Source organism: Propithecus coquereli, unplaced genomic scaffold (assembly GCF_000956105.1).
Source record: "Propithecus coquereli isolate 6110/MARCELLA unplaced genomic scaffold, Pcoq_1.0 Scaffold179, whole genome shotgun sequence".
Lineage (NCBI taxonomy): Eukaryota > Metazoa > Chordata > Mammalia > Primates > Indriidae > Propithecus > Propithecus coquereli.
Genome location: NW_012142634.1, coordinates 2,184,462 through 2,196,487, shown reverse-complemented (window position 1 = coordinate 2,196,487; position 12,026 = coordinate 2,184,462). Strand labels below are relative to the sequence as shown.

The following is a 12,026-nucleotide window of genomic DNA, read 5'->3' as shown; positions in this document are numbered from 1 at the left end:
TTGCTATTTTTTTTTTTTTGTTTTTTTTTTGTTTTCTTTGTTGCTATGATGATCTTTTATTTTTTTTGTTTTTTAAATCCTCTTATTGCGGTTATTAGGAGGAGAAGGCTTGTTTGCTGCGGCGGCGTGGTGGTTCTTTGATGCGGGGGTGGTGTTGTTTTTTTTGCTTGCTGTTTTCTCGCGGCGACTAGTAGTTCTTTGCATACAGCAGCTGCATAGTAAATGCTTATTGGTGGATGAATGAGCCGCTTCCCACTGCCATGGCTACAATGCAGGTAAGGCACTATTTGGGTAGCAAAGCGCGGAGTCAGCTGAGGTTTCTGGTCCAACAGGTGCCTTGACTTCTGCTGGTTTGACCTGCTCACCTGCTTCCCCTTTGCCTTTCTGATGTTGCTCTGGGGAACCACCCAGCTCCCAAGGGTGGGCCCCTGAGCTAAGCCAGGCCAGTTAAGCCCTTTTGCTGAGAATCTGTGTTGAACAGAACCTCACATAGTCTGACTGTGGGGGAGCCAATTCATCCCAGAGGCAACATCGATAACTGCTAACTGCTGGTGCCTGCCGCCCAGGCCCCTGCAGCGGCTGCCTGCCCTCCCCCAAAGAGAGTTCTCCAGTTTTCCCTTCGATTCTGTGAGCACCTTCCTCCCACCACCATCCTTCCAATCAACCCCAACCTCCCCTAACTCCATAATTTTTTGGCTTAGCATTAATCAAATGGGCTTCTGTTGCTTGCAACCAAACTCTCCTGGTAACATTCAGAGACAGCTGAAAATCCTTCCATTCATCCTCTCTCAGGGCCTTTCGAGCGAGGTGACTGTTAGTCCACTGAGCTCCAGGACGGCTCTGGTGTGTAATCGTAGTGCGGGCTTGATTATTAATATCATGGGTTATCTCCTGTTTTGCTTTTTCTGAGCCACTTTTCCAGAACAACAGCAGAGAATTGTCTGTCTACTAATGTGTTTTTTAAAAACTAAATATTCTCTTGATTCGATAAATAACCCATATTTGAGACTTACTCATTATTACTTTTTTAGCAAATTGTAGATTCTTTCAGCCAATGTCCTCCGTAACACCCTGAAGAAACTTTTTGGAAATTTATTGACAATTTCAACTTTACCTCTTTTGTCTTCCAGGTGCTTATCTTTTTCCATCTGTATAATCTCCACTACCATTCATGAAAATGTTGAATCCGGTAAGTAGATCAGCCGCACGAGAAGGCAGGTCGTGGAGGGGAGAAGCATTTGGTTGCGGTCATTTTGCCAAGTTTTCCCCAAGGGGCTGGGCCTGCACCACTGAGGACCCGGCGTGTCCGGCTGACTCTGCCGGAACGAGCACGTCCAGGCAGCGCCGTCCAGAAAGCAGAGAGCAGCCCCTGCGTGTGCGCCGCCCGCTGCTTACCCCGCTCACGCAGCAGGACGACAGCTGCACCCAGATTCCGCCGTTTTCCACCCCCACCGCATTCTAGCACTATACTAAGGCATGTTCCCCAAACATTATTTTATTTTACGCTTTTAACAACTTCAGAAACAGGATGCTATCATCACCACCACCATCATCATCGTCATCATCGTCATCATCCCCATTTCACGTACAAGGACTGAGGGCCTCGGCAGATTAACTGACTTGCCCAAGGTCGTGCAAGTAGTAAGTGGCAGTAACCAGATTTGAACTCAGATCCTCCACCCTGTGGTTTCTCCACCACTCCGTGGGTGCCTGGGTGGCTTGGGATCAACGACACCCATTCCTGTGGCTCCCTCATGGTGCCTTTTTCCTTGCCAGGTTTCTTTCAACCATCAGTCTAAGGTTTATATTCATGTTGGGTATTGTCCTCCTCCCTTAAGGAAATTGCTAAAATTGTCCTGGGGCGTCAAGGAAATTTCTAAGTAAAAGTCCCTGCCCAGTGACCCAGCAGTTCCACTCCTGGGTATATAACCAAGAGAACTGGAGAACAGATATTCGAACAAAAACTCACACACAAATATTCATAGCCTCACCTCACAATAGTGAAAAGGTAGAAACAACCCCAAGTCCATCGACTGATGAATGGGTAAACAAAATGTGGTATATTCACACAATGGAATATTATTCAGCCTTCAAAAGGAAAGAAGTACTGATACATGGATGAACCTGGCAAACACTATGCTGAGTGAAAGAAGCTGTGCACAAAGGCCTCGTATCGTGCAGTTCCACTGATCTATAATACCAAGACTAGGCAAAGACATAGAGTCAGAAAGCAGATCAGTGGTTGCCAGGGGCTGGGGAGGAGAAGGGAACAGGGAGTGACAGCTTAATGGGTATGTGATTTCTTTTGGGGGCAATAAAAATGTTCTGGAACCAGACAGTGGTGATGGTTGCATAACATTGTAAATGTACTAAATGCCACTAAATTGTGTGCTATAAAATGGATAAAATTTCGTTTTGTATATTTTACCACAATTTAAAAAACAGTCCCTGCCCAAGATCGCCACAGTTTAATCTCTCTCTGAATGAAAAGTTAGGGTAAGTACTTACAGAACAGTACTGGACGCATAATGTGAATACTGCCCCTGTTCATGGATTCGCCAGAGCTACCTGCAAAGAAACAATCTTTCTCCCTGAACTTTTGGCTTTGACATTGCTTGTCCCAGATTCGAAATTCCAAATTACTCTGTAGCTCGAGATCCTTGGTCTACACAGCATCTTTGCCTTGAGGTGAGAAATATTGGCCGCGTTTGAAAATTAACCGGCCTTCAAAAATTTATCTCGATTTCCTTCCTGCTATATGATTTGGAAAAGCTGACATTTATGTGAAGTTAAAAAAAGATTTTTTTTATCTTTCTTCGGTTACCAACCAGCACAAAGCTCGGCTGGAGCGCCGGATAGTTGGCTCAACCAACCGGTGGCGTTTCTCCAAAGATCCTTTCTCCGGGGACCTGCTGGCACTTTCCCAGAGGTGCAAGGCTGTGAGCACAGACTTCCATGAAGCTCTGAAGAACCCAGACAGGTAGGAGAGCCAGAGGCGTGGTGGGGAATGGCCTGTGGGCAAAATTCATTCATTCCAGGGAGGGAAGGTGCCTGACCTTGGGCCAGTGTGATTGGCTGGAGGGGCTGTCACCGACAGCTGCCAGGAAGGCTCCTCTGGGACCATCCCTCAGGCACAGAGAGGTCAGAAGCTCCACTTCCTCTGAGAATGTCTGTGGGTGGTGACAAAAGTGCAGGGAGAGAGAGACTGACAATTTTTTTTTCTAGATTTTCCCTCGCATTGGGAATTTTGGATGCTAAAAGGATTCTAAGTTTATCATCCAGGGACACTGACTTCTTGACAAACAGAACATAGTCCCAGCTCAGTGTCTGGACCCCTCACTGATGTCCGTTCCACCCGATCACTGATCGAGATTTCCCTCAATCTCATGGTATTCCGAGCACTAGGCCAGACCATCACTTCCCCGTGTTCTGAGTTCTCTCTTGCCTCTCCTGGGGACACAGAGCTGGACCCTACTGCAGAAAGAACATCTCCTTTCCCTGGTGCTTTGGACCTGGCCTGATGTTACCACCCTCCCTGGGCTGGCAGCCCTCCCTGTCTGCCTTGTGAGCTCATAGTCGAATCTACTTTAGCACGGGCTGTGGCCCGGGGGCAGCCTCTGGCACGGAGCAGCTGCTTGCCCAGTGTTTGCTGAGCGAGAAGCCCAATCTCCCCTCCCTAGACTCACCAGCCAACTGCTCCACTGCCCAGGTCCTCAGTGCCAGGCCGGGCTGGGAAGCAGGCACTGGAGCCGGGCCTGGGAACGGAGGCAAAGTGATCCTGAGCACTGATGTGGGGGCTGGGCAGCAGGCGTCACCAAGTAAGCCAAAGGTGGTGGCCTGAGGGGTCGGGCAGAAACCTGAGGACACGCAGTTAGTGGCAGGCATTAGGACTGTAGACACAGTCTGTCAGGCAGAGTTGGCGTCCCCACTCCTTCACTTGCTGGTTCTGTGACCTTTAGCCCGTGGCTAAACCTCTTTGAGCCTCAGTTTCCCCATTTGTGAAATGGTGATAATAGCATTTCCCTTGAAGAGTTATCTTGAGGATTAAATCAGACAACATTGGAAACATCTAGCATTGTTTCTGGCAAATAGTAGGTGCTTAATAAACAGCTATTATGTTTTTAAATAGTTCGCTGTGTTTTAACATTGTATTATGTATTTATAGCTATTATCTTTATAGCCTGAGCAGCAGTCTCAGTCATTGGGCGATTTCATTTTGGGGTGTGTCAGCCTCGTGTTCTGCTGACCAACACCCCCATAATTTCCCTCTGCCTCGCACCTTCCTCAAATCAAAGCCCCTTGCCGCTGACACAACAGGTTCAGGGGAACTGGTCCGGGCATTGTCTTCCTGGGAGAAGCCTCACAAATCTGCCTCTCTCCTGTGTGCTGCTGGGAAGCCGCGAGTCAGGAGGCAGCTGACACCAGCAGGTGCTCTCGGCAGGCTGCTCGCACGCGCACCTGGGCTCAGCTGAGCCCGGCCCGGTTCTGCTGGGGCAGCTGGGCTCTGCTCTCCAAGCCCCCGTCCTCCTGAGGCGGTGGGCTGGCCTGGGCATGTGCTTGCCCAGCAGAAGGCACTGAGGGCAAGCCCAGTTGCACAAACGCTTTTCAAACCTGCCACATCCTGTCTGCTAACATCCCGTTAGCCGAAGGAAGTCACATGGCCAAACTCAAAGTCAAGGGACAGAAAATACACTCAGTCTCTTTGTCGAGGGAAACATTGCAGTCCTAAGGCAAAGGTGGACACACAGGGACGTGAAGAATTGGGGCCACTGGTGCAGTTTCCACAGTGAGGGAGAAACTGATTTTCTTTAACAAATGCAGACTTAGAATTTCTTTGTCTTCGCAATAGGGTTTTGTTCCATGTGATTGTGAGAAACTTGTTAGAAAGCTTATAAAGCTTTTATTTAATTGCGGTAACAAGGGGCTATTCCTGGTGACTTTTGTACTTTCAGACGTCAGGCGACTGTCAGATGGCAGCTCCCAAGGTGGGTGGGGTCTGGAATTGTGCCAAGCAGTGTAGGCGCGTCCCCCAAAGTGCTCCATGGCCCGCTGTGCCTGCCCGGCCAGCGAGCCACATCCTGCCGTCAGTGCTGTTACTGCAGCTTCTCCCAAGGGCGGGGACACTGTCTACCTTGACAGGACCAGTGGGATTTTGCTAGTTATCTAGAAGCCACTCACAGTGGACAGCAGCGGTAACTCGCTCCGGCCTTCCGTGCGTGGTGGGTATGTCCTGTGCCTCTGGGACGCCGGTGCCCTGGGGGTGCCCAGCAGGCAGCTATGACCACGACTGCGGGTTCCATGATACAGCGAGCTCCCGGTCACTTGCCCAGAGATGCCGCACCGGATGGTCAGGCTGCTGGCCGTCTTTGTCTTACTTTCCTCCTCAGGGACTGGGGTGGGTCGGGGATGGCTGGGAGATGGGAAATGCTGACTTCCTTCCAAACAACCTCGTCTTTTGGTGCCTCAGTTTCTTTGTCTGCAAACCCTGTCTTACAGGAATGCCATGAGAATTCTATGACATAATTCATGTAAAGATTTAGGACAGTGCCTGGCACATAGAAATACTCAGCAAATACGGTCGAGCAGTGTGCCGGGGGTTCTCGGGCGTGTTTGGCTGCGTGCTGTAGTCTGCACCCAAAGGTCCAGCACAGGGGACGTACGACTCAGACCAGGGTTGGGGTCACTCCCACCAAGGCTTTAGGGGGCTCTGGCACCAGGAAAAGGGATCCAGAGCCCTCCCTGTCCCCGGCTGGTGACCCCCCCCATGACGCCTGCAATGCCAAGCCCATCCCGAGGGAGGGAGGAGGCACACTGACAGGTGAGGATGTGCAGAACGGAGGCCTAGATCTTTTACCAGAGAGCAGTTCTGGGAGCAGAACTAGAGACTGACGATCCGTGTTACAGAGGCGCCAACCTAAATAACAAACGGGGAGACTGTCTAAAAGAAAATGGTATTTATTCAGGAACAGGCGCTGCAAGGGGAATACCTGTGCCATAGTAAACTACGTGTGTATTCAGGGAGGTAGAGGAAGATGAAGGCTTTTAAAGGAAAATTGAAGAGGCTTACATGGCTGTTTTGAGATAATTACCTTTGGCTACAAGGTTCAGTAATAAGGGTGGCACCAGCTGGGGCTGGACAGGCGGTTGCTGGGCAGATGTCCTCCCGGAAGTATTGATTTTGTGTCAGGTTGCGATGGCTTTTGTGCAAGGCTGTGGTTTTTGCAGAGTCTTTTGTGATAATTCTTGTTATCAGGCGTTCGTGCATGAGAGTCTTCCCTTTATGGGCTTTTCTGGCTCTATTTGTCAGGGGTTTAACACATTTTAATACATCGTAACTCCACGTTGAGTCTGACAACTTTCACGGAGGCAACAAAAGAGCAAGTGCTGACTGCATGCGAGCCGTGCCGGGCGTCCCGACACCCACCCTTCCGCTCCTCCCAGCAGCTGCCGAGTGGGCACCTTGTCCCCATTTTACTGAGCGCGGAGACCAAGAGGCTGCTCCAAGGTCGCGTGGCAGGAAATGGCAGGACTGGGGTCCGTTGATTAATTCCCAGCGAATCGAATTGCAGTTTTGCACGTTCCAAGTGTCCATCCCAAAGCCCTTGGAGGGTTTGCTGCAGGAAGTCCTCCCATCCATGAGAAACTTATGGAATTTCCCTGTCCCTTTCTCTGTCACAGCTCATGACCTGGGGGAGTGGGCTGCAGCCCCGCAGCACCGTCCCAGCCTCCCCACCTGCCCCTTCCTCTCGGGCCATTAAGTCCCAAACGGTGAAGAGGACAACTCGTGGGTGCCACTTATTCCGGTTGCTTTTCCAGTGTTCCTCAAATGACCCCCAGCCGTTGGGGCCTGCAGAGCCTGAATGATAAGCCACAACCTTGACACACAGCTGTCAGTCCCCGGGAGCAGGCATTGTGGCTGGTTCTGTTGTCTGGCACCTTCCGGCTCAGCGGTGACAGTGATGTTTGGGAGGGTGCCGGGGCTCGTGGGCCTTGCACCATATTTTCCAGAGTCTGCTGAGGTCACATTCTGAACCCTTGACCCTGGCCAGCCCTTCCCAGACGTGTCACCCAAGCCACGAGGGGGATCGAGGGAGGGAGCGAGGGCGGCTTGGGTCAGGTCCCCCCTCCTGTTGCATAAACAGCCACGCTCACATGGCCTTCCCGGCTGAGTCACTGGAGCCACCCCCTCCCCTTGGAAAGGGCAGCACATCGTCTATATTAATTCTGGACACAGGCTCCCACCCGATGCCTCCTCCGTGTGCCCTGGCTGGTAAGGCCTCCTGGGATCGTTGGAAAACAGCCTGGCAAAGGTGACGCCACACGACACAGACCAGCTGCGGTTGTCAGGTGTCTCTTGGCTGGTTCACTTGGCTTTCTTGGGATGACCGTCTTCAAGCTGTGAATATGTGACTCAAATTTTATTTCATTTCCTTACTCGACATGATGAGGACATCGTGTTTATAGCAAAACCTCTTATCTCTGTTGTTACTCATTCATTCAAGTAGTATTTACTGAGCATCTGCGTGGTGGCGTGTGTGAGGTCACAGCAGTAAACACACCTCCTCTCTGTCCCGCAGAGGATGTGCGAGTCAGCAGGTGGCCACAGGGCACTGCACAGGAGTGTTAATGGGGCAGTGGCAGGCTGGGTGGGGGGAGGGTGCTGGCCTAGTCCTCCCTGAGCAACAGCTAAGCTTATCCTGAAGGGTGAGCGGGAGCTCAGCGCGGGAGAAGGCAGGAGAGCATCTGGGAGAGGGACCAGTGCGTGCAAGAGAAGGAAGCGGGAGCTGGGCTCCGGGCTGTAGGAAAGGACTGGAGCAGGAGCGTTGAGGGACAAGGCCGCAGAGGGAAGCAGGAGCTGGTTGGCTGTGCTGAGGAGTGTGGGCTGTCCCCTAGGAGCACGCTAGGGGATTCTCAGCAGGAGAAAGCCAAGACCAAATTTGCTGGGTGTGCATCCAGGGCTAGAGGCAGGGAGGTGTTGGCAGCGACTAGGGGGCGATGATGGTGGCTTGGACGAAGGTCGTAGCAATAGGGCAAAGAGAGATGGATGAATTCAAAAGACATTTCATCAGATCTGGGCAAGTGACGAGATGTGCCAATACTCAGTATGTGCCAACACTGCAGGCTGGTGGTACCTGTTCTGGAAATAGGACCCTGGGTAAGTAGCAGGATGGGATTTGGGCAGATTCTGAGTTTAGCTCTCGGACATGCTGAGACCAGGGCCCATATGACCTCTCAATAAAATTGTTTGGTGAGTTAATATCCCAGTAACGAGCAAAACCCTCTAATCTTTTCTCTAGCAGATATTTATTGAGCACCTACTATATGCCAGATATTGTTTTAGACACTCACCAAAGGAGGTGTCCCAGGCGCGGCCTCAAATACCTCCTCAGTGAGGCCTACCCACAAACCAAAAACAGGAATCGACATTCTGAGCCAGCCAGCAGACAGCCAACAGTTTTTCAGATCAGCAGACAAATGGTGACCCAAGGAAACCCTTCCAGAGGAGAGACATGATTAGATTGATCAGTGGAGGCTGTAGGGAGGCTTGCACTAGAATAATGTGTGTTGCAGTTGGAGAAAAATGTCAGTATTAATTCCTGGATTTTTCGTTTGTATTTTTTTTGAGGTTATACATTTCACAAATTCAGAAATTTTTCTCTGAGAATTCCAAGCACAAGGACATCCAAACCGGGGAGGCAGGTGAGTGTTTGGCACCCATGGATTAAGTCAGAATGTTGCTGACCTCAGGGGTGTCTTGTGACCCTTGTGGAAGGAAACCAGCTCATAGGCCAGGTCACTAGTCTATAAATTACAAATCTTATCCACCGCAGTATCTAATATATAGCAGGTGCCCTGTAAATATTCGCCAAATGTGCCATGAACGAAACCAAGCTGGCAAACAGATTTTCATATGTTAATGGCCACGATAAAGACAAATGTGTTGATGTCCATGAACAGCCTTTGGGTCGGAAGGCTAACCAGGCACCACCAAGCACAGGGCGGCTATTCGTTGTCCCCTTGGGCTCTAACAAATCATGATTTGGAGTCCACATCTTCACTTTTCCAAGAGGACTTTCCTGAGGTAGGGTCTAGATTCAGAATTAGGCCAGGCGCGGTGGCTCATGCCTGTAATCCTAGCTCTCTGGGAGGCCAAGGCGGGCGGATTGTTTGAGCTCAGGAGTTCGAAACCAGCCTGAGCAAGAGCGAGACCCCGTCTCTACTAAAAATAGAAAGAAATTAATTGGACAACTAAATATATACAGAAAATATTAGCTGGGCGTGGTGGCGCATGCCTGTAGTCCCAGCTACTCGGGAGGCTGAGGCAGGAGGATCGCTTGAGCCCAGGAGTCTGAGGTTGCTGTGAGCTAGGATGACGCCACGGCACTCTAGCCCGGGCAACACAGTGAGACTCTGTCTCAAAAAAAAAAAAAAAAAAAGAATCAGAATTGGTCCTTCCAGCTAGAAAAAGGTTCATTGAGCCTCATGAAGAGGCTGGACAGGTCAGCTCCTTAAAGCAGCTTTTTTTGTTTTGACAAACCCCACCCCATGGTGTGGCTGGATCAGAGCCAGCCTCCTTTCCAAGGAGAGGCTAGTCGATTGAATTCAGATTGAACAGGAGAAGTGGTCTGAGCCATCTCCTGGTGCAGGAGAAAGAGCTCTGGGATTGATTGGTGATGTCTGCCATGCGCTGGCCGTCCTGAAAGTGGACATGGACGTGCGTGCTTTATCCACAATTCTGCTCCTGCCTATAATCACCCTGATGGGTGAGGTTTTTTTCTAGCCCAACATAACCAGACCACCTGAGGCTATCTAAGACTTGAGATGCGAACTCAGGTTCTGAACCCCAGCACCAACAATACTGAAAAGTTGGTAAATAATAATAGTAACGGGAAGAAGAAATGGTACCCAAGGTCCCACAGTCAAACTAATGGTAAAGCCAAGAAATAAGTAGGTAGGGCTAGTGGCCCCCCGGTTCTTTTTTGGCCTTGGGTTTTGGTTTTGGGAGGCTTGCCCCTTGCCCCCCCTTCCCTTCCCTTTTGCCTTCCCGGGGGCGGGGCCTTTTTCCCCCAGCCTCTTGTGCCTCACCCGCCCTGGCACCCTTGGATCTGCCCGCCTATGCCACCCATAGTTTAGACGCTCCCATATACAGTCTTCTACTGTTTGCATAAAGCCTTCTTCACACCGTCATCTTATTTCAGACTTCTGATGAAATACGTGCTTTCTAGTGGTCCCCGTTCCCTTGAGGACAGCGAGGCTCTCGGGAACCCTGCCCTCTCTGACGGTGCTTCCTGTGTCGCACTTTGCCGTTGCCTTTCAGATGGGTGACATTTAAGTACCGATAGCCCAGTAGTTCTCAACAGGGCACTGGGGAGTGATTTTGCTCCGTGGGGCACATGTGGCAATGTCCGGAGACCTTGTTGGTTGCCGCAGCTGGGGAGGGTGTGCTGCTGGCACCCAGCGGGCAGAGGCCGGGAACGCAGCTGGGTCTCCGCCATGCACAGGACACCCCCCACCACAGAGAGTTATCTGCCCCAAATCACAATAGTGCTGAGGCTGAGATGCGCGGGAATAGAGGAAGGCAGGGTGAGGCCCCCGAGAGGGTCCCAGCCAGCCTCCCTGCCCCATGAAGCCTTCTCCAATTCCCTGTGGAGGGCGGCTCGTGTGCCCGCAGGTCCTACAGCTGTTAGTCGGCAGCTCTCTTGGGTGCTTAGCACTTCCTGTGTGGCCTCGTAAGGCTGGTTGCAGTGTCCCCCTCCAAGCCAGTAAGCCCCTGAGGCCCAGGCTCCATTGTTTGTTCCTGAAAGGCCTGGGAAGCCTCTTGCCCACTCGGTCTACTAATGACTGTGATCGAGCAAAGGCGTATGGGGGGAGGACGCTGATGCATCTCTGCGTGGGGAAGCTACCAAAGTGGCTGCCCAACGTCATCTTCTCTCCGCAGATGTGATTCTCGAGTGCCTGGGCTTCAAGTGGGAACTCCACCAGCCCCAGCTTTTCCAGTCCAAGACCTTGACCAGACTTTATGTGGCAGCCCTGGCGCAGGGCACCGCAAGCCCCCTGAAGGAACTGGAGAAGCTTCTGCAAGGTACTTTGTCACTGGCACCTAGAGCCCCAGTGCCCTCTAGTTTGAGAGGCCTCAGCTTGGCATTTGGTTATCTGTTTTGGGACCCTGGTCACTTTGGCAGTTAGAAGCGAGGTTCCTTGGTGTGACCTTATCACGTGACCTAGCCTCAGTTTCTTCAGCTGTGAAATGGGGTTAGTAGTTCTTCTGCTGTGGCTTTGAAGACTAGAGGAGGTAAGAGCGTGGTGTTCTAGAACAATGCCTTGCATGGCGGGCACTCAGTAAGTGTCAGCTGTTGTCCTGATGATAACCCGGGTCTCGTCTGGCCAGCTACGACATACAGACGCTACCTCCTTCCTTGAGAAGAGAAAATGGGCTGTGTTGAGTGCTCTGAAGGGCTTTCTGGAGGGAAGGAGCAGTTCTGACATCTGTGGCTTCTTTGGCCCTAAGCGTGCTGGTTAGAGGTCTGCGTGTGTGCACGTCTATTTTCCCGTCCTGCCTTGCCTTGCCAACTTCACCTCATTCTGACATGAATTTAGGTCATTTCTTTCTTTCTTTGTCTCCTTTTTAAATCCTTATCATCCCCGGCTGCTCTATAAGTCTTCTCTGGCCATATTGCCAACTTTTTCTTTGGGCAACAGGTTGGCGTCGCCTCGGGCTGACTCATGAGTGGGTGTCATGGAAAATTCAAGGCCCCCCGGCCAGCTAGCCTGCCGGTCAGGATGGGATCGCATTTCCAGGATGCAGCAGCGAAGCCCTGTTATTCTAGAGTCAGACAGGCAGCCAGAGCCCCCGTCGCTGCCCTTGCCGGGCTGGAGAGAGAGCCCCGCGGCCTGCGGGAATTGCTGGCCCCAAAGCCTCTGACTCAGCCCTTCCGCGCTGAGTAGGCCATGGGGGCCAGTGTGGCTTCCCACAGACCACAGCCACCTCGGTGCTGGCTCTCGGTTGTCTTTGCTCTTCCTGAGCA

The 12,026-nt window shown here is 51.6% G+C and overlaps 1 protein-coding gene across 1 annotated transcript in view; it reads left to right on the top strand.

The window, feature by feature from the left end:
* The first annotated feature begins 269 nt into the window (after positions 1-269).
* BTBD16 (BTB (POZ) domain containing 16) overlaps positions 270-12,026 on the top strand; it is an 82,314-nt gene continuing 70,557 nt past the window's right edge. The window contains exons 1-4 of the mRNA XM_012642379.1: positions 270-275; positions 2,790-2,980; positions 8,627-8,700; positions 10,940-11,083. Of these exons, the coding sequence (XP_012497833.1) occupies positions 270-275; positions 2,790-2,980; positions 8,627-8,700; positions 10,940-11,083 (415 nt within the window). The remainder of the gene's footprint in view (positions 276-2,789; positions 2,981-8,626; positions 8,701-10,939; positions 11,084-12,026) is intronic.